Genomic DNA, 23,559 nt, shown 5'->3' with positions numbered 1-23,559 from the left:
AGCAATGCCACGGAGAGATGAAATTCTTTTGAGCCTAATATTGCTTCCAAGATGTCGCTTGGCATTTCGAAGAGAGATCAGGAGGCAAGGTGGATTTAATGTTGAAGCCTCTTTAGCCAACAAGTCAGCTTGCTCGTTGCCATGGATGCCGCAGTGGCTTGGTATCCATTGGAGCGCAACATCTTTACCGGTCTCAAGAAGTGAACTAATAATGAGTTTACATTCAAACTCAGTCTCTGTTGGGAAAAGGTTATAGTCTGTGATTGACTGTTTGCAGCTTGGGAGTCAACAAAAATAACAATTTTTTGGCAAGAAAACTTAAAAAGCAGCCAGAATGCATAAATTTTGCACATAATCTGTAAAAGTTAGCAAGTATGCGACTATCTTTTTATTGTTTTGGAAAAAAATTTGTTTTGGAGAATTCAGTGTAAAAATCTAATCTGCAAGAATTTAGGGCTGAAATAGGGGTCTGGGGTGAACTTTTTCAGGCATACGTCACCAAAATCAGGCCAGGATCTATAAATTTTGGGACCCCCTGCTGCAAAATCATTAGGGCCCCTTCCCAGAGGCCAGCAGTGTGTATTTACAACATTAATAAGTCTGTGATTTTTTTCCTCAATTTCTTGGGCTGTTAGACCCCTTAAGATTGTGCTCCCCCCCACACACACACTGTGGGATCTGCAGGTAAGTAGATCCGGGCCTGCCCAGAATACAGCTTTGGGCTATATTTTGTTGCTTAAGATGTTATGACTCCCATAACTCCCCTCTGGATTCCTGCCAGATCTTAGTGAATTAAAACTGTTCTTTAAAGGTCAATCATTTGTTTATGGTTGTCTATTTTGGAAACAGGATTTTTATTCCTTATTGCTCAATGTCATGAGATTATTTTTTTATGAATATTTACCAAAGTTTTTCTTTCATGCATTTGAAGACTTTTACTGTACATCCTGTTTGAAATTATTTTAAGAATCCTAAGAAATATAATAAATTGCGCTTCTTGGCAGAAAGTTTTTCTACTAAGAGTATCAATGATGATTTTACAGCATTTATAGAAATAATTTACAATTGGTTTAAGCTCTTTTAGACAAAACTAGAAATAAAATATCAGACATCTTAAATGTTTTTGTTTTGTTTTTTCTTTTTGAAACAATGTTAAATAAATCTCTTTTGCAATTTTAAATTTCATTGCAGGCAAACCTCAAAGGGGTCGAGTCTTATTATCCAATAATGAAGAACCACTAGCCTGCCGTTTTAGTTCTGATGATTCAAAGATTGCAGTTTCATTCGTTCATGTTTTCAGAGTATATGATATAAAGGTATTTCATAATGTTTTTTTTTTTTTTTGCTTTGATGTTGACATTAATGCTGTAACATTTATTGCCAAAAAAAACATTTGATCTTTTTACATACTTAATGTTACTACATATATACTTACTACAACAGACTTAACAGTACATATTACTACAACATACTTAAGAGTTGTAGCCCCTCAAGTATGTTTTTATTGAGCTAAAAAGAAAAGTACAGATTTTTTTGACCTTTCTACTCATAGTACACATATATTTCTAATGATTTTAATTTCTTGTTTACTTTGAAAATTGTTGCAAAACCCTATAATGGAAATTTTTAAAGACTATTATTCTTATTCTGGTGAGGATTTTTAAGGACAGTTGTTCAGAGTGTAGCGGGATTTTCAATCACCTGTGCTTAGTTTGATTGAGATTTCACAAGGCTGATGTTCTTAACTAGGAATTGTTTTCCTTGCTCTGATGAGGGTTTTTCAGTGGAATGATGACATTATTCAGAAGGTGTTATCTTTCTTCTAATCAGTAGCGTACCTACAGGGTCTGGCAAACTTAAGAAATTGTGCTGCCCCCCCCATAGGCGGATTTAGGACTGAGTTCCTGGGGGGGCAGGATTTTTTTATATTTTTTTAGCAATATTTTTATTATCCCCCCCCCCCACTCCCATGTTTTTGTCTGTTTCCTGTGATACATAAGTCCATGCTTTACTTTTCTGTGTGTCGTTTTCATTAATGCGTGTTTTCATGCTGTCATTTTTGAATTGACCTTAAGAGAGGGAGTTGGTATCAAGAGAGTGACGCAGGGCTACCTTTTAAGTGGGAAAATAAAATATCTGCAATTTTAGGGGACCGAGGGTTTTTCCCCCGGAGGAAATTTTGTAAAATGGATATAAAATTCTGCATTTTGAAGCCTTATAAAGGTTAATTGGATAGACATAGAAATTGATAACTAGATTATACAGTTGTACAGTATTGTTCAAACTTTGTAAGAAACAGCCATTTTAAGTTTGAAAGAAAAAATAAACTATAGATTTCTCATTATAACAACCTTTTTTTAATTATAAGTAGTTTAGAAAACGAAAAGGAATAGAGATAGTGTATTATTTTTTTTCCTGGCTAAACAGATTAACAATATGCAGTAGAAGTAATTGGAGCCCACTTTGCTTAGGATTTTCAAAGACTTATCTAATTATTTTCAATTACTCTAGAATAAATAAAATTATTTAACGCACTTCATTTGTACTTTCCAGTCTCTGATATTTTAGTACTTGATTGTAAATTTTTACAGTCCTGTTCCAACTTTCTTAGAAATAGCTATTTTAGTTTTAAAAGAAAAAAGAAACCATAGATTTCTCATGACAACAACTTTTCTTCAATTGCAAGTGGGGCAGAGAACGAAAAGAAATAGAAGTGGTGTGCATTTTTATCCGTTCGAAACAGATAGACAATATGCAGAAGAAGTAAGATAAAAGCAGGGGCATTCCAAGGTATTTGGCTGTTACGGACTCTACACTTCATAAGGATGTTTTAGCCTCCTTCTCATGATTAGTGCAAATAGTAAAATTAAACTTTTTGTAAATGATTAGTCCTATGTGTAGTTATGTCATAACATTGAAAAAAGTTTAGATTTGTGTTGAATTTCTAAAGATATAGGAAGATATATAGCATGTTACGGACTCTACACTAAAAAGACATGTGAATTTTTGCTTAAACTATCTTCAAATTTTCTGTGAAAGTAACAACTACTCTTACCTAATGAAGGTTTTCCACTATGTCTCAGTTTATCTATAATACATTTAAGCACCAAAATATTTTTTAAAAGGGTAAAAAATATTTTTTAGGGAATTATTTACTGAAGAACTGCAGGATTATGAACATGTTACGGACTCTACATATTTGTCACGTTCGAGTATTGTTTGAATTATTGTTTATAGAGTTTAAACAACAACAATACTACTCATTGTTCAATAGTTACAATGATAGAATCAACTGTTATGACTATTTCTTCATCATATATTCTAAAGGTGCCCACCTGGGGGGGGGGGCATGCCACAGACTGTGCCATTGAAGTTTTTTGAGGGGTATTTTTCTCATTTTTGGGGAGAGGTTTTTGATGTTATGGGGGAGGGGGGTCAGTGGGATATTTAGGGGAGGTGCACCCAAGCTCTAGGGGTAGGGGGGGGGTACCAGATTGAAGGTGGCCTCTTGTTGGAACAGACCAAGTGATATGTTGATTTCTTCAGTCTTGAATTTGTTATTAGAAAAGATAGGTTTTAATGCAAATTTCACTTACAATTCAACTTTTATAGTAGAACTTTGGTTATCTGAAGTGATCAATACCGGACCATCTTCGGTAAGTTGAAATTTCTGGATAACTTTTTTTGGGGGGGGGGCGGGACATGTTAGGAAGAAGATGTTTTTAAGCCAATACTTTTTAAATTGCATTTTTAAAGTTAAGTTAAATTTTCTGTTAATTCAATTTAAAAAGGCAACATTTTTTGCTTCATTAATCACATATATTTTTAAGCAACAAAATTTTGTTCATTTCCGGTTTAAATAATAGCGTTTAATTAATTAAATGTCAAGTCTCAGTCATGTATGGCACGAAAAATCTTATATTTTTGTTTAATGACCTTAATATTAATGTACTAAATGGCATCTTACATGCCTTACTTTGTTCCTTTATTTGAACGTGAAAGTGATTTTTTTCTTTCTTTTTTTTTTACAATATATACTCTTATTTTATACTGGAAATTTTTCAAATGTCACACTGGAAATATACTGAAATTCGGGATCACCAGATCAGTCAACATCCCATAAGATAATAGGGTAAATTGGGACTCGTTAGACCGGCCTTGATAATTTTAATACCTTTTTTTTTTAATTTATGACCAACAAAAAGTAGCGCCTATAGTTCTACAATTCCTATAATGAAATCATATTGTACAGTTATTTTGAACAAATTTCAGAAACTGTTATTTTGGCAGTGCTACTTTTAATTGATTAACTCTCATAACTAAGCAACTTTATTTTTTAAATGGTTTTCATGAAGAATGAAGCAATAAATTGAATTCCTCTCTTAAAATAAGTTTTTTTAGTTCTTAAGTATTAGCAGTTTATTTTTTGTTGTAGGGAAAAAATCAGGACAACTTTTTTTAGACCAAGTACCTGGGGTATGTTGCTTCACTTTTAGAACACACACGAAAACTTTTAGAACAATTAAAAAAGCAATACTCCAGTATTAGCAATAGTAAAGTTGCTAAAAACACAAATTGTGCTGATTGTTAAAAAAGTGTAAGAGTAGATGTTGGTCAATTTTAATTATATTGATCTTTAAACTTTGGTTTTTGATTCTAATCATAAAACATTTGTTTGGTACAAATGTTGGATAATATTTAACATTAAAATTGTAATAGAAGTTGGTTTTGTAATGTGGGGACTCCAGGACTGTGGCAGGTTGGTTCACTTCACAAAGTTCACTTAAAGTATTAATGGGGGGAAAAAGGTAATGAATTGAAAATTTTCTGAGGTGGTGAGAAATATTTAACTCATGGTAGAAAATAAAACTACGAATTGAAATTTATGATGAGATAAAAAAAGAAGAAGAAAAGTAGAGAGCCAGACCAATGTGCCCTGACTCCCCCTATACACTTACTTGTTCAGTTAAAATTCTTCTGAAAGTCAAAGTTTTTTTTTTAAGTATAAGTTGTAATTTCCTTTAAAGGGCTACTTTTTTTTTCCTTGTGCAGGCTGTTCGAACATTTTGGTAAAGAAAGAACTGTGTTGAAACGGTTGCCAAATGTAGAGTCCGTAACGTTTTGTAGAGTCCGTAACCAAATTTAGAAAAATAATTAAAAATACCGAATTTAAATAATCATGAAACTTATTTTAGAATATTGTAACACCATAGGTGAAGTTAGAAAACATTCAATTTAGTGATATAAAATGCATAAATAAAAATTTTAACAGAACTTTTCTTCTAATTATTGTTACGGACTCTACAATCACCATTATAACCATCACAACTTATAATTTTTTAGCGAATCCACTTTTTGATTAAAATTATTATATGTATTAGAGATAATCCTTTACTTTATTTGTCCCAAGCACCAGTTTTGGCTTGAAATTCGGTTCAAGTCACTATTGAAGAAAAATTCAATGTAAAGTCCGTAACGTTAAAAGTTGTATTTTTGATGTTTTGATTGCGATTACATGAATAATATGAAGTAAATGAATAAAAAAATATGACATGCGTGTTCTTTGGAATGTGCTTTTTTAATATATATAAAAAATTTAACCTTTTAACAAGTTTTGTTATGGACACCCCTATGTCACAAATACCTTGGAATGCCCCAGCAATCAATACAAAAGAATTTCCAAAATACTGCATTCGGGATTGAATAAATAGCAACATATGAAATGTGTGAGTCACAAAAATTTATTTCAAATAATACATTACATGCGTGAGAACCGTGATTTTTACATTTTAAATACAGGATGTGGCAAGGAGCTGAATTAGACATATTTTGGCATTCCTCCCACTCTACCATTTGTTAGAAATTTTAAAATTTAAGGTTTGTAGCCACACGTTTCCAAATATTCAAGGTTTTCAAGCACTTAAAAATGAAATTAGTTTTTTCAAGCAATTTCCATTTTTTAAGGAACGAATCATGAATTTTTTTGGGAGTTAGGGACCCACTTCAAAACAGGGGCCCTAAGCAATAGCTTGTTTATTTTATAGGCAAATTCGACCCTGTTTGTAATTCTTTCTTACCTGCAACTTTTTGCTTGATTTTTTGTAATTTTTACGAAAATTCGTCAGTTTTTACGGTTAAAGGATTTTTACGATTTTACCAATCTTTGTTAGGTTTTTATAGACTTTTATAAAATTTCAGCAAATTTTTGCAAAACTTTTGATGACTCAATTATTTAGATTTAAATAATGACAAGGACTGACTCACTTAGATTTTGATGATTATGACTTACCTTACTTTTTAAACAGTATTTATAAAGTAAGTAAAATTGTACTCTCCCTCTAAGCTAAAAGATTCATTTAATTAGAACACTCAGATAACTGAAATTTATTCAGTTTGCGGTAGTATTAATTTTCTCTCTCTCTCTTTTTAAGAGAGAGAGAAGGAAAAAAAACTATGTTTTTTAGAATTTCTCAAAACACCAATTAATCTACTAAGAACATAAATATTATACACCAATATACTTGAAATGTGGACACAAATCATAATGAGTAGATCGTTCTGTTAGCGCAAATGGGGAGGGGGGAGTTTTTCCCCCTTTACTTTAGGTTCTAATTTGTTAAAATAATCGACAACTATTATTATAAGTGTTGCACCTTAATGTATAGCTCGTTTAGCCTATATTTTCATTCATATACTTGCTCAAATGGTTTTCAGTCCAAAATAGTGAATTTAGGCACATTTTCAGCACCCAGTGACAGTTGTACTATTTGTATTTAATGTTCGTTTTTTCCCCCCTTTTCTTATCTCACACCAGAAAAGGACATTCGCTTTTCTCTTCATTTTCATTAAACTATTCAAAAAAGAAAAAGTCATGATTTTTTTGTTTTAAGATTTTGGAAGATGTGTTGTTACTATATAAAGTCCTCCCAAAACTGAGGGTCATTGGCCCCTATGCCCCCTCCCCCCTATAAATCCACCATGCCCGTCTGAACTATTCAAAAAAGAAAATAATAATAATAATAATATATATATTTTTTAATTTTTGGAAGATGTGTTGTAACTACATAAAGTCCTCCCAAAACTGGTGGGGCATTGCCCCCTCTGCCCCCCCATAAATCCGCCTATGTAGCCCCCCCCTTATAGGGTAGCCCCAATGGGAAGTCACCGCAGGTCACTGCAAGCTCCCCCCCCCCCCCATTTTTTAGGGGAGGAGGGAATTTGACTAATTGATTTGACAAATTAGGAGAGAGTACTACAACTTTAATATTCAAATTTTCGTTTTTTAAATTGTTTTCAATGATGCCCAATGTTCCTTTGCAGTAGATGTTATGTATGTATATATGTGTACATGCTTGAATTTTATCATTTGGTAAAATTGGTATTTCATTCGGCAAATTGAGTATTTTCCCCTTCCTAAAAACTTTAGTTCTCCCCGCACCATTTCACAAAATTCAGTAAAACCAATAATATTTGCAATCTGTGAATGAATATAAATAAAATATGCTCTTGTGTGAACCAAATGAGAAGAAGCATTTTTCGTTTCCTTAAATAGCAATGTATTTATTTGCTTCTTCAAAACAGCTTTAACTTTTAATAGAATGTTTCAGACCACTAGAAGAAGGTATAATAAATATAGTTTACACATTTACCAAAAGAAAGAAAGAAACCTTTAAAAAAAATAAATAAATAAAAATAAAAACATTTGAAAAATTCTATTATATTTAGGAAGGCAAAGAAAATTGCTAATCTGAAATTGACTAAAAAACAGGACCATTTACATACAGGCAAAATGAAAGTAATTCGCTAATTTAGGTTCCCCCAATACTTTGTTCTAATAAGACTTTTAATGCTTACATTATTTTTCTAACAAGAATCAGGGGCATGCACATAAATTTTGGGGCCTGTCAAAAATGACTTTTACGGACTCCCCTCCATATTGTTTGCCCCTACATATTTGTATATATTTAAGTCCTCATTTTAAAAATCTCAATCCCCCTTCAGGCTCGGACATATGTCCCTGTTCTTCCCTGCTCACGTCCCTGAAGAGAATAAATGCTTAGCCTAAGAAAAACTATGCACGACAAAACGTCGTCCCCTCCGCAAAAAAATAATAAAATCATCTGGCATAGAACGCCCTCCACCACCGCTCCCTGGGATATAATTTGTGTGTGTAAGTCTTTAGCTAACTCAATAAATCAGAATAGAATTTTGCGTCACCTGTAAAATCCCCTACCCCTTTTTCTTGATAATTAATTATTGTTTCATTTTACGCTGTAGCTGTTTTTCTTACGAGGTTTTTTTTTTCTTTTTTAATTTATAAAAGCATTTTTCTACTTATGGCCATTTTTTTTAGAAATACAATTTTTTTTTAAATCAGTCAAAATACTGCCCCCCTGGCTGCTGCACCCCTGGTAAAAGCCACTCCTGCCAACCTCTTGGTATGCTACTGATTGTAATGGGAATTCTAACATAAAGTATCATAAAGCTGAATGGCATTTTGTAGCCTTTTAAATGTATATTTTAATGGAAGTTGAAACTTTACTAACTTCTTTTAGTCATGGGAGGGTTTAAAAAAATTTTGAGCATGAAAACAGTAACAGCGAAACCCCCCCCCCCCCCCCTCCCTCTAGAAATTATTGGGCTCTACTAGTGACATGTATTCTACAATGTGACTTTGAACTTTTTTTGTTAACCAGGTAAAATTGTTTAGATTTTCCAAAATTAGAAATGATATCCCCTTCATTGCCTGATTGCAGCCGAATATTAAGACTGCTTTTAAAATATTTTACATAGGGGATCATGATTTTTTTTTTTTTTAAATGCTGTATTCTCTTTAAGTTCAGTTTTTTTTTTAACTTTTATGATTTCTTAAAACATTGGGACATTATTAGTTCATTAATTTATATGCAAAATATTATGCCATATTGTTATTATTACTATTCAGTTTTTAGATTCTTCTTATAAATTTTTATTTTTTCCTGTTACAATTAGTGCAATAAATTTTATTGCAAAAAGAACAATTCAAGTATAGGTTAGGGGTCAATATTTCCCTTAGCACATAGTTCTAATTACATAATGTACTCATTTGATTTAATAATTATTGTATGCATCTTATACTGTCACTGATGTACCTTTTCCCTTTTCTCCCAATAGGCTAATTTTTGGTGCGACATGATTGAAGAAGTCTCTTTTGTCCTTTTTGAATTTTGTTTTGAAACTGAGATGTTAATTTATTGTGAAGACAATCTTTTAAAGGTAATATTAAATACCTAAAAAAATTTCCGTTATAACTAAACTAACCAAGATTTTTTTAAAGACAGAAATGGTCTTTTTCTGCCCTATTTATTTTCTAAAAATGATAAAAAATTTCAATCTGAAAGTACTGTTTATTTCTGAAGCAACCACCGTTTTGTTTTATTGAATTTATCTGTTCTTTTATTGTAGTCGCAATAGGTGTATTGACAATATTTTATATTGGTCCATAAAAGTCTTTGCATAACATTGCCAAATTGATACTGGACTTGGCTTTTCAATTTTTGGCCACCTAGTAGCAGATGTTTATCGATTTGTGACCGTACTTCACTTAGCATTGTGCAAAAATAAATAAAAAAAACTTGAAATTACATTGATTGCAACAAAAGATGATAAAGTAAACCATTTTTTGAACACACAATTGTAACTAAGAAAGGAGGTGCAGAACAAGTTGACATACAAGTTCTACATATGAAATCTCAACCTTCAAGAACTAACTGTTTTTAATTTATGTGAGTTACATATAAGCATGTAAATGCAATGAATAGCTTATATTGAATTTAAAAGAGTAAATAACTTAAGCTAAATCTGTTTTATAATTTATCCCTTATAATATTTAAGTCAAATGTATGAAGTTCTGTTAGATTGGCAGCACCAAAACTGTTTAATTGATTTTCAAGAAATTTAGTGCAAGTACTCTTTGGAACATGTGTGATAGAGGGGGATTCAAAGCTATTTTTTCTGTTATTTGATTTTTCATTTTTTTTAAAAATTATTATTTTAAGTAAAATTTCCACTAATTCTAAATTCAAAGAATTGTTGCATGTTTTCACTTCTCGTAGCATTAGTATAAATAAGTTATTAAGATATTGCATATTATAGATTTGTCACTTAATAAAATCAAATTCTCACTCTTGTGATTGCTTTTCCCCCAAAAACTAGTGTGCTCTGCACCCTGCTCACTGATGCTTACCAGGTTCTGAAGATTGCTTCTCAATTTTATAAGATTAGCGAAAATTTATTTCATCTATTAGGAAGAATCAGATTAAAATTACGCATTAAGATTAGAGCAAAATGAGAATCTTGCTCCCCTTCCTCTAGAAAATACAGTTTAAGTAAAGAACTCAAAAATTCGAACAGTATTAAAAAACCCTTCCCACTTGAAGAGAAAAAAAAAACTTGATGAAGTAATGCTAACAAAATTAGTAATATACTATTTAAAACATCTTTTTAATACCCAAATTCTTAATGTATCATATTACATTTTTTTTTTTTTTTTTGAAGTAAATCAAATATTATTGTATCAAGGTGAAAGGATAAATTTCAGCAGAAAAGAATTAGTACTGTTTTGTAAACCTCAAAAGTCTACAAAAAGCTGACTTAGAGTCGAAATTCTAATAAACGATATGCATGGGTAAAATCACCTACTACTCTAGGCATAAAACTTAGCGACCTTTTTCTAATCATATTGTCCATTTTTATAGAGCTCTTTAAATCCATTTATTCCTGTTATCCAAATCAGTGTGTTGTACATTTGGGGAATGTATATAATCAAGCCTTAGCTATTCCAATTTCTATATATACAACAGTTCGTTTTCCAATCTGAAAAGATTGAAAACTAATCTTGGCACAACTATCACACTTAAAAAATTAAAGTAAAATCCAATCGTTCATGTCCATAAACAAGAATTATAAGAGAAACTGAACCTCCTAACTTTGATAAATATTGTAATCTCATAATCGAGTAGTTGAAAAAACTTTATTTTTTAATGATTGAGAATTCAAGAGGTTAAACCAAACATAATGTATTACCCCACGAAGATATCAAACTTAGTGCTGAAGATATAAAACTTTGACTTTGTCTTATAGTTTTGGAACATCACAAAAAGTTTGGTACGGTTCTTTTGATATATTTATTCCCTAGTTTTTCATTCAGTTGAACGTTAGCAGGAGAACAAGCTTGACGATAACCTATGACTCCTACTAACATGTTATATAAAACAATCTTTAATGTTTTCTGTTATTTTTGTTTGCATTTACTTGTATAGAAATGTATGTGTGGTAATGACTTCCAGTAGACGCTAATATTTTCCTTCAAGCAAAAGTTTTCCTCCTCTAAAACTCTGTAGAACAATTTCTTCAAAGTTAACTTTTAAAAGTTCAATCTTTTTCAGACACACCTTCCCCTGTTGAGCATCCCCAATGATTTTCAAGACTCATCGCCATTGTATCCATTCATTTTAAAATTTATTCACTTTAAAAATAATAATAACAATAATTAAACCCCCAAATTATAACTAACTGATACACAGCAAAGTTAGCAAACATTGCATTGTTTGCTATTAATTAGCAAGTTCAAAGATAGAAGAGTGCCTAGTCACACCTTTTCTTTATGTAAACCATGGAAAAAAACAATTGTTCTTAATCATACTGGTTGTTTTATATGAATATTTAGCTTTTTCTCCCTTTTAGGTGTGGAATGGAAAAGCTGAAAGACAGTGCACCATAAAATTGTCTATACCAACAGGTACTTGCCTGCTATCTAGTAGTTTTTTGACAAGGTTGCATTAAAAACAGTTCTTTTAAATAAGTTTTCATTAATTTAATAGAAAAATAGTATAGTGCAGGACCTCTAATCCAGAATGGTCGGGACCACAACCTTTTCGGTTTTTGTAATTTTGCAGATTTTAGATTATGATCCAAAAAATAGAGAAAACTCTCCCTTTGTGTGGTAGTTGCCATGTTTTTTCTGGTTGTGCTAATGTTTGTGCCAAATTTCTTTTATTTTTCGATCAATCTGCCTGAATGTAAACTTCATTACGCTAAAATAAAAGTTGGATATATCAGTGGATGTTGCTTCTTATTTTTACAGGTGGTCAACTTATAGATGCCATCTGTCCAATGTTAGGCATATTAATGACCTATGCATGATTCTGTACCTTACAAAAATGGTCAACTTAGACAGATGGTAAGCTTAAAAGGGCGGTCTCACTTTGCAGTCTTTACTGTACCAGTGACTATGTTGTTCTAAAATTTAAATTCAACGGTTTTTGCATGTATCTCAAGCATTAAATTGAGTTAGATTTGACCCTTTGACTACCCATTTATTTCTTATTTTGTTTTTGAATGCATTATTTAATTATTTTCAAAGTGTAAGATCATGTTTTTAACCCTTCTAAGGTTAACTTTTTAGCTACTTTCCCAGTAAAAGTCAGAGAAGGAAAAAAAAAGCATGAAAGAAGGCTTAATGCATCTTAAAAATATCCTGAAAAAAAAAGTCAAAAATAAATAAAATAGTTAGATAAATATTGAAAAATTAAAAATTGGAAAGTAGGGTATTGAGATGGGGAAAAATGTCCGTTGGTCTGTCTGTCGATCTGTCTGTCTGTCTGTCTGTCGGTCTGTCTGTCTGTCGGTCTGTCTGTCTGTCGGTCTGTCTGTCTGTCGGTCTGTCTGTCTGTCGGTCTGTCTGTCTGTCTGTCTGTCGGTCTGTCTGTCTGTCCCCACCCCCCTAATAACTTTTGAATGAATAGTCTGATTCGAACAATTTTTTTTATTAGAAAGATCTCGGCGAGAACATCCCATTCCCATAATTCATTTTTTGATTTGAACAATTTTTCGTTCAATTTTGAACAGTTCAAAAAAACTTAACATTAGCGCCTACAGGGAAATTCAAATCAAAAATAAATCTTAAACTTAGAGGCGAAGTGGCTCCAAACAAACTTTGTAGGGAAAAGCTTTTGATGAAAAACATGTATCGAAAATATCTTTTTGATTTGAATAAGTTTTCGTTTAATTTTGAACAGTTCAAATCTCTTAACATTGGCGCCTACGGGGAAACTGAAAGTCAATGTAGATTCCGTACTTGAAGGCGGATTTACTTCAAACAAATTTTGTTGGAAATAGCTCTTGACGCCAAACTCCAGACATCAACTCCGAGAATTTAGGGGCACTTGACTCCGACTCCGACTCCTGTGCTCGACATTTAATCGGACTTCGACTCCCCGACTTCGTAGCTTTGGCAAAAATTTATACACGGAGGACAAATGACTGACTCCGATTCTTAGATATTTCACTCCGACTCCTTTACCCCAAAATGAAATTGACTCCGACTCCGCAGCTATGGTTTTGACTGTGAAATAATTATTATTGATTTGACTTGTTTTTATTTTTAGGCTAAAGTTTTAATTTAGGCATTCAGTTTTCGGCAAATAAACTCGAAGTCATTTATGTTTCTACATAAAGATATGCGCAGACAATTGTTGTTTTTTTTGACAATGAAAATTATTTCTTTAGGTTGACATTTTATTTTTTTTTATTCAATTTTTTAAGTGCATTAATTCATTAAAAAAATTGTTTTTGGCAACAGGGGAAAAAGAAACGATTTTTTTTTTTTGATATGATGTATTCATTTTAATGAGTTTATTAATTTTAATTATTGTTTTTTCATTTTGAAAGCTATTTAAGATTTTAATGGAAAAAAGTGTATTAGCTGCTTTGTTTAAAAGTTGCTGCTATTTTATTTGTTCGTTTTTTTTTTTTTTACGCATCTAATTTTTTTTTTAGATGAGTGAGGAATATTTTATTCCTAGAAATCAGCTTAAAGTATTTTGAAAATATGTTTGAAAACATTTGCGATTTTAGCTATTTTTGAGAATATTGATCAGGTACTAGAAAGTAGTATGGGTATACGGGAAAGTAGGCTCGTCTAGTTCTAGACAGAACTTCTTGTTAGTTTGTTACATATTGCGGATATTTAATTGTATGGGAATATGTAATAAATGAGAATTTATTAGTTTCTCTTTTTATATTTTTTTAAATATTAGTAATTTTTTTTGCTTGAATTATAGTTAGATGTGTAAAATTGCTGAAAATTTTGAAGCTGATTATATTGTCTTACAAAACTTAGAAAGTGCAGTTCACAAAACCATTAACATAGAAAAGGCTTTCTGTTTTCAAACTGCCAGTAGATTTCTAAATTCAAAATACCAAAAATTATCCGAATTAGACCTGTCATCATTCAGTAGTTCATTTTGAGTAGGGCGTGATTTTTATTCAGTGCTTAACCTTTCTTTTTTTTTTTTTATTTATTTATTTATTTATTTATTTTTTTTTTTTTTTGTAAATTGGGAGATTTCAAACATGAAGTTGTTTCTCTTTTTCTGTATAAAAAGTTTGTTCCATGCATTTAAATTTATGTGTGCAAATAAAAATGTATTGAAATTGTAATTTAACATTTTTGTTAATTGATATTATTGATATAATTTTATCCTGTATAAATGAACAGTTTTAGTGGAAAAAGTAGCATTGGTGCACAAGGATATTAAATTATCTTACAGCTTGCATGATCAAAAGTGTTTTCATTTGAAAAACTAAACATAAAAAAATATTTAACCAAAAAAAAGAACCATCGGAATGCAAAAATAATAACTTTTTCATTCATCATTTTGTGCAAGAAATTTTTAAATTTTCAATTTCTCTTTAGTAAAAATAAACCCCTCTGGGAAAAAACAAAAAAAAAACTTTTTCCTCAAAATATCCGGGTTTTTTTCCAACTGCTTCTCTCTCTAGTTGTAGTATGATTCAAATTTTTTTTAAAAATCAGCCAAGTTCTACAGAAAAAGAATAGTTTCAAATTTATTTCTAGTTTTTGAAATCATTTATGCATTTCAGGACATCCATTAGCTCTGTCTAGTTGCAATGGAATCACTGCCGTTGCCTCAACTTCAGGTGCAGTTCACATCTTCGGAATTAATTTTAATCTCATTAAAAGTCTTGAAATTTGGAGATTACTTGGAAGTTTTTATAAAAACATTGCTGAAGGTAAAAAACTTATTGCTCGTTCTCTATATTTCTATTAAAATTTTTCTTCATTCAGAGTCAAATATTGTATGTTTAAGAAAATGAATAAATGTTATTCTTTTTGTTCATATAGCTAAAAACAAACATCAGTTAAGTTTCTTTCGTAAACTTTTAAGCAGGTTTTAGAATCTATTTTACGGTTGTAAAAGTACTAGTGTTACACACAGTTATTAATAACAAAAGTAGAGTCTGAAAAAAGATATACTTAATTATCAAAATTATTAAAAGACATAAAATCTAAAATAATTGCACTTCAGGACTCCTATATGCACACAAACACATGATCATTCACCAAAAAGAAATAAAAAAATGTAATAAAAATTTTAATTAAATTTGATTAACTACACTTCCAGATAGATTTTATTTATTTACAAAAGGACCCCTCCATTCCCCCTTTTCAAATATATTAAAGCATACCTAAAGTATTGCAGATTACTAAAAGCTTCTGATATTTCATCTATTGTTCATGTGAGTGATGAAATTTGCTTGAAAACTAACATATGGGACCAAAATATATGGGCACATGAGGATACTTATCGTGCGCACCATGCTAAACTAACAAATGAAACTTGGCACTTTTCAGGCAAGCCAAAACACTGAAGATAATTTTTTTCCACCTGAGACATTTAGTTATTTTCTGCCTTGTTGCAGAAAACTGGTGCTTAATCTTTAGATTGTTGCCTGATTGATGCTTGATTACACTGATCAACAAGGTTTCTGTTCCTCATTAAGTAGTGACTTTTATATTTTAGCGGGTGCTGAGAAAGAATATGACAGTAAAAATATTCCATCACCTACAGATTTTTGAAAAATCCGAAATCTTTAAAATCTCAATTTAATGACATTTTTCCAATACATGTACAATATTTTTTGTCATTTTACATTTTATAAACAATTACAAAGCTTAAAACTAGTATGAAACACAAAAAATATATATTGTTTAAAAAGTTGTAAAAGAATAGAAGAGATTTTTGATGAAAAAAAATAATGATACTTGTAAAAAAAGTTCCTAAATTCCATACTTTATGTAGCTTTATGTGCCTTTACTAAGGATGCTTTATTATTGGCACTAATACAAACTTAAGTAAGGTATAATATTCTAATAAGATTCCTACAGTAATCTCTAGCATATTAGGAGTAAACCCTCCATGATATCCCGCTTAAATTGCAGAAATATTCTGGTGGAAGTGCTTCCCATGGTCGTCGCTCACAGCTGCCATACTTTCAGGGGGGGGGGGGATTTCAATCACATTTAACATCCTAATTTTTTGTAACTTTTTAACTGTCTTAAATTACTTTTTCATAATTAGGAGTTTTATTTCTTCCTAAGATCTGTGTCACAACATTTTTAAAATCAATCCGTGCTGTTTTTCCTAAATTACTTAAACTAGCTTCAAAATTTTGGTTCTTCATAAGCTTTCTTCTATGGTTCAATGAAAATACCCTCCTTAATTTTTGCATAAATGAGTGATGGGAATTATTCCTACAAATATTGAAATCAACACCCTTTTTATCCATCCATTGATATAGCGAAATATTTCATCTATCCCAACTTTATGTGTAAAGGTGGGGAATAGTTTTTTTAATTGATTAGAGGAACGTTTTGCATATTTTTTTTTCGCCTGCAATATATTGTTTGTGCTCTTGCCATTTCTTTTTTGATAAAATGTTCATGTATTGCATTGCTGTTTCAGTCACACAGAAAATAGCAGTATATTGTATAATCAAGTTGCATACCAATGAGAATGGTAATTACTTGAAAAAACTGCTCGCATGCTCCAATTATGATGTGAGTAGTCAATTTCATGAATCAATATCTTCATATTTTTGTAAGATTCTTTCAATATGCAAAAATAAGCTATGGGAACTGATGGCAGAGCATTTCCATTCACTTGAAAGACCACTTCAACTACCGTGATCATGCGTGAAACCAAAATGATACAGAACGCATAGCGCATCTGCACAAGGTCGCATATATAAAACTTATCAAAGTGAATTCGGTTTCTACACTCTTGTTGCATGTTCTATCGCTGTAATAAGTAAAAAAATATGTGTCTATGGATCAAATGTATCTAAAAGAAAAATGTAATAAACTTTCAACTGCTATAAGCTAGCATATATAATCCAAAACTTATAAATGAAATTTCTCAAAACTGGATTTTGATAGAAAAGTTTTTCAAACATGTTCTTTTTCAGCACCTTGAAATCTATACGAAACACTCAAAGTACACTGAGGAACAGAAAATTCGTTAAAATTTGTTTTTCATTGTTATTTCTGTAAACCAAGAAGATTTAATTAATTCAAATTAAAAATTAATAAGGTGTGAAAATGAGGTTCATTAGTGTAAACATTACCGCATACATATTTGTTGAATTTGTAAACTAAGTTATCTTTCTAAATTTACCTTAGGTGACATTTTACTCAACTTATCATCAATTTTTGCACGATTATAGCAACCAGCGAATATTATAACGTATTTATAAATTCTAGAAACAAGGTTGGCTCCAAGGCTATCTTGGAACCAAAATGTCGGATAGGTCGGCTTGTCCTTTTCAAGAGGTTCTAAAACGAGTATATGCGTATGCATACACATAAACTTGTATATTTAACCCTGCTTACTGTAAAAACAATACATGCAATGAAACCTGTGTAAGTTGACCACTTGTGGTGCACTACTTTAGTGGTCAACTTAAGCAGGTGGTCAACTTATAGAGGTTGAATTATATAATAAGATCTAATTCTGTGCCTGAAAATAGTGGTTAACTTAGACAGGTGGTCTACTTACAAGGGGTGTCAACTTTACAGGTTTTACTGTATTAAGTGAAATTACTATTTCATTTATATCTGCCTTATACTTAAAGATTAAGTGACTTTAGAACAGTGTTTCCCAACCTGGGGGTGATCGCCCCCAAAGGGGCGAGCAAACTTTTCTAGGGGGCGATAAATTTCTGGGGGGCGATAGGGGGGCGACCGGTATTCGGATACCTGGTAATGGGAAATTCTTGACCTTTCAAAAACTATAGTTATTAAAACAAATCGGTACACAATTCAGAAATATCTTTCAGAATACTTATGTTGTGTAATACCGAACCAAGCATATGGCACGTCAAATCAAAGAAAGTCGTTCCCAGAAAATAAGGCATGTATGATTTGCAGCTAATTCAAATCTGTTCGGATAAAAAAAATCCCTAAAGCGAAAAATAATATCTTTTATTTTATTGCCATTTTCACAAGGAAGAAAAAAAATCTTGTAAGCACTGTCTGACTGTTGGCGCCAGCATATATTTAACGCCTGAAAAGTGGATGGATATGTGTAGGAATGGATTTTTGCATTTACTTATCAGTTATCATTCAGAATCTTGCAATCAGCGCATAAACCTCCTTACATAGTTTCTATTGTTTGATTTAATTTAGTGAATTTCTGTTTAATTGTGTATGTTTCGTAGTGTGGAAGTTCGATATGAATTCGAAAGAGTGCCGGCAGTATTCAGCAGAGTATTTAAAATTTAGTTTTCTCACATCACCGCAAAATGTGCAGTTTCCATATTGTCTTTTGTGCGATAAAACATTTTCTAGCAATGAAGCGATGAAGCCCTCGTGAATGAAAGAGCATTTGTCAAGAGTACATGGTGACAAAGTAAATAAACCTCTTAGTTATTCTCAAGACCTCAAAAAAAAAGGGGGGGGGATAAACGGCCAAAGGTGGGTGAATTTACTTAGAAGACAAAGCAACAGATCTTGACAAAGGGCTTCTTGCTTCTTACGAAGGGTCTCTTTTGATAGCAAAATGTGGTAAGCTTCATACGATTGGCGAATCTCTTATTCTACCGGCTGCTAAAAAAATAGTTGAAATTTTGCTTGGTGAGGGCTCCAGTAAAAAGATAAATCAATCTCTCCCCCTGAATAACAACAGTTTCCAGGAGAATAGATGAAATGGCTGCTGACGTTGAACGCAAACTCATAAATGTTTTGAAACAAAATAAATTTGCACTACAGATTGATGAATCAACTTTGACAGATAACAGAGCTATTTTATTAGCTTACGTGAGGTTTATTAATGAGCTGAAAGAGATAACTGAGGAAATGTTGTTCGCCAGAACTTTGATTACTGATACAAAGGGATCGTCGATTTTTAAAGTGGTGAAGGATTATTTTGAAGAAAAAGAAATTCCATTGACAAATGTAAGTGCTTGCGCAGCAGATGGTGCCCCTGCCATAGCGGGTCGTCATTTTGGGTTTCTTGCACACCTTAAAAAAGAAGTGCCAGAAGTGATTACTATCCATTGTGTCATTCATCGTCAACACTTGGCTGCAAAAAATTGAGTGGTGTTTTACATGAAACCTTACAATTAGTCATTACTGGTATTAACAAGATCAAATCTAATTCTCTCCATGATCGCCTGTTTTGACAGCTTTGCCATGAAAATGATAAAAAATTCGAACGCTTGCTTTTACATACGTCTGTGAGATGGCTTTCCAAAGGAAACTGTTTGCGCCGTTTCTTTGAATTATTCGACTCTGTAGCTGAGTTTCTCGACTTGCATGATCCTGCTTTAAGTGAGAATTCGAAACAGCGCAAATTGGAACTTGCGTATCTCACAGATATTTTTGAAAAAATTAACGACGGAAACAAGATGAGCCTCATCAAGGCCAAAAGCATATTTTCAGCATTCATTGAAAAAATCGAAATCCACAAGGCAAATATTGTCCGTAAAGAATTTATCCTGTTACCCAAAAAAAAGTTTAATCGTGGATGATGAACTTCCTGAAGAAAAAATTTTAATTTTTATTGATCACTTTGATCAGTTAAAAAAGAACATGGAATCAAGGTTTGCAGATTTGATCAACTTACAAATTCCTGACTGGATTTTATACCCATTTAGTTTTGAAAATGTGGATGAACTGGAAAACTATTTGCAGACAGAGTTTATGGATTTGAAATTTGATTGTGAATCGAAAATTACTTTCAAGCAATACGGTTACGAACTTGCCTGGGTGAAGCTTATGAGTACTTACCCACAACTTTGGAAAAAAGTTGAACAGCTCCTCATCTCATTCCCCTCAACATATTTAGTTGAAAGAGGATTAAGCTCTGTAGTGTAGCTTCTCACGAAGCAAAGAAATAGATTGAACATCTGCCTCAGACCTCAGATTAAATCTCACTAATATTCAGCCAGACATCAAAGCTTTAACGGAGTTCCATCAAGCGCAAGGCAGCCATTAAAAAAGTAAAAAAGAACAAATCTTAACAGTTAAAATTTTTAATTTTTTTCGGATTTCAATTTAAAAAAAAAGCATGTTACTGAAAAATGTTCTTATTTCTGCTAAATATGTAAATAACGTTGGTTAATTAAAGCACTTCAAATTACGTTTTTTCTTCTTTTTTTTTTGAAGGGGGGGGGGAGGAGAAGGGGTTAAGAATAAGAAAATTCGGTTTTAAAGCTAATTATTGCTTATCATGCACTTTTTGAAGCTTTAAACTAAAATTAGGCGTTCAGTAACGTTAATCTTCACTAAAATTAGCGCCATCTAATTTGTGTTTTTAAGGGAATAACATGGGGGGGGGGGGGCGACAGGTGTGATTTAACTTCCGAAAGGGGTGATGGACCAAAAAAGGTTGGGAACCACTGCTTTAGAAGAACAATATTCTTTAAGCCTAATATTTTGACCACTTTACCCCATTTTACTTTAAGTGTTCTAAAAAATTATCCAAAACAGATTCAGCAAACTGCTAATGATTCAGAGCTCTTGGGACATGTAGGAAGCTTCCTGTGCAGTCAATCTGTTCATAATTCTAACAAACAAAAATTCCCAAGGAAATTAAAAGAGGTGTTTAGATTTTAATTTTTTTTTATATTCAGGCAAAATTTTTTTTTACTAAATAAAATTTTGCCATTTGTAAAATTTTGTATTCAAAATGTAGTTTTTAACTGCCCTACTCTAAAATAAAATTTTCACATTCATTCCATCATTTACTTCCAAGCTATAGCCATTTATTTGGCGTATGACCACTTTACCCCCACCGGACCCAATTGAAGAAAGTTAAAATATATGTAAAGGCTTGAATTGGATTAAATTTAGACTTTAAATGTTAGTTCATTATTTGTTTTTTTTAACATTCGCTTCTTTAAATATCCCCCCTCACCTCTTCTTTCCTTCTTGCTTAAAGTTAGATTAGGGGAAATCTGCATTCACCCCTAGAAATATTCATATTCTTTGTGAGGAAGTCTGGGACATAAACACATTACAACACCAAAAAAAAAAAAAAGCCATAATGAACTAATGTGCTGTGGTAAGTAATTTGTTTTCCACTTTTTTAAAGATACTACAAAGTAAATAGATGAAGTAATTAAAGAATCTGTTAAATGGGCACTTTCTCAGCCACTGGAAATGAACATTTTGCTATGTTTTGTCCCATAATTTATTTCTTTGACGATACAACCAAACATCAAGAAAAGGTTTGAACTCCTACCTTTTAAAAATCATGAGAGTGAAGCTGAATATTTTTCTTTTGAATTTTTCTATTAAAAAAACAAGATTAAAACTACATTTGCTAAAAATTCTTGTTTTCAGGAACTCCTCAAGATTTCTCCAGTCATTCTTTCCCAGTGTTTGATGTTCACCTATTTAGTATGAAATTTGAAGAAAATGAATCAAAGTAATTTGTATTGTATTTATCTTCCATTAAATCATTGCCTTCAAGAGTAAAACAGAATCTTTTCTGTGTGTTTATTGTACAGAAAAAGTATGTACAAAATATGTACATAGTGTTTTTTGCTGAGTTGTCTGTTTTTGTTTTAAAAATAGTAAAACATACTATTTAACGTTTTCCTTATGTCAGGGACGACATGTTTCCTAAAAATTTTTGATTTCAAAAGCAAGGCTGGGATGCATTTGTCCCTGGAAATATTTTCACTGCAAAAGCTCTTCCGAAATAGTTTCCCCCTCAAGGGAACTGAAAGCTCTCATCTAGACATGCATATGACCCTGAGACTCCTTAAAGCTCAATATTTTTTATACCAAATTTAATTTCAAAGAGTGATAAAAAAAGATTTTGCTTTTGGAAAATGGCGTAGTAAAAGTACTTCTGTACATGTTTCCCCCCCCCCCCCCCCCCATAAAGAATTATTTTTGAAAAAATTCTCTAGTTCATTAAAAGTAAATTTCATTTCCCTAATATTTATTCTGATGGATGTACTAAGTTCATTCAGATGAATGAAATTTAGAATCTTATGTTCTATAGTACTTTTTCTTTATTATTTTTTTCCTCTTAATATTTTTTGTCTAGTTTTGTGCCTGACATAAGCACTACAGAAATTCCAGGGGCTCAAGTAAAATTCTTGATTTTTTTATATTTTTTTAAATATAAGTGTCATGTTGTAAATGTTTCCTTTATTGCAAAGAGGAAAGAAGTCTGTACTAGAAACATTGAACATATGTAAAAATGTATTCATTAGAAGTGGTAGATTTTTTGCTAAACTCTTTTTTGATGCTTCGCTATGTTTTAATGGGAAATTCCATCTTACATTCCAAGGTTACAGCATAATTTGGTACCATAGTTCCATTGTTGAAGCATTAAAAATCAGAAATGGACTTTATTGTTTTTTCCATCTAGTTTAATGCTTTTTTTTTTCATGTGGATCATGATAGGTCATGTATTTGTTTCTGCAAAAATAACGACTGTTTTTTTAAAAAATAATCTTGTTTGTTTTTTAGGTATTTTCCGCCAGTAACGTATATGTTAGCTATAACGAGCACATGTGCTTTGATTGTGAACATCAATAATGAAGATGTTAAGTTCGTCTACAATTTTACAGGTAAGATTTCTGATAAACCATAAAGCATTTCAAATATATTTCTGTTCGGGTTAAAATTTCATTTTGATCATTTTTTAAAATAATTTTCTAATTAACATCATCACTGCAGTGCTTCAAAATTATTTACATTTATATAGAGTTATTTTGAGTCACAGTATCTTTAGTAATAACTGTAAGAAAAAAAAAATCTAAGTGTAAAATTGAAATTTGTTTTTGGTAATGATATAACTGTAGAGTCCCAATTATCTGCCTTTCGGTTATCCCTCATTATGTGTTTTCTACCGAATCAGCGACAGTTACATTTTTTACTTAAATAATTACTTAAATAATTATTACTACAAAAATCATAAAAAGAGTCTTCCAATAGGCTTGTATGCATCATTAAGTGTACCCGATCTTTTAATGTGTCTCTGAATGGGAGAATTATTTTTTCGACAGTCGCTTGAATATTCTCACTTAGTAAACTACCTTTTTTTTTTTTTTTTTGTACAGTGCAGTGCTCAGTGTGCAGTGAAGTTGTTTGTTTGCATTGAACTTTTGGGTGTGGTGTGTTTTAATATAATGTTACTGACAATCATGAGAAAAATGATTGTATTGATAAAAATATTGTTTTATCAATGTAAGACA

The 23,559-nt window shown here is 31.6% G+C and overlaps 1 protein-coding gene across 1 annotated transcript; it reads left to right on the top strand.

The window, feature by feature from the left end:
- The first annotated feature begins 1,199 nt into the window (after window positions 1–1,199).
- LOC129220754 (uncharacterized) lies at window positions 1,200–23,465 on the top strand. Its single transcript, XM_054855183.1, has 7 exons — window positions 1,200–1,316; window positions 9,154–9,255; window positions 11,725–11,779; window positions 14,926–15,075; window positions 21,689–21,773; window positions 22,832–22,932; window positions 23,425–23,465. Exons 2-7 carry the CDS (start codon window positions 9,172–9,174, stop codon window positions 23,463–23,465), a joined length of 516 nt encoding a protein of 171 aa, XP_054711158.1. The 5' UTR covers window positions 1,200–1,316; window positions 9,154–9,171.
- Window positions 23,466–23,559: the final 94 nt, after the last annotated feature.

The sequence above is a fragment of the Uloborus diversus genome, chromosome 4 (genome assembly GCF_026930045.1).
Source record: "Uloborus diversus isolate 005 chromosome 4, Udiv.v.3.1, whole genome shotgun sequence".
Taxonomy (NCBI): domain Eukaryota; kingdom Metazoa; phylum Arthropoda; class Arachnida; order Araneae; family Uloboridae; genus Uloborus; species Uloborus diversus.
This window is presented reverse-complemented; position numbering and strand designations above follow the sequence as displayed.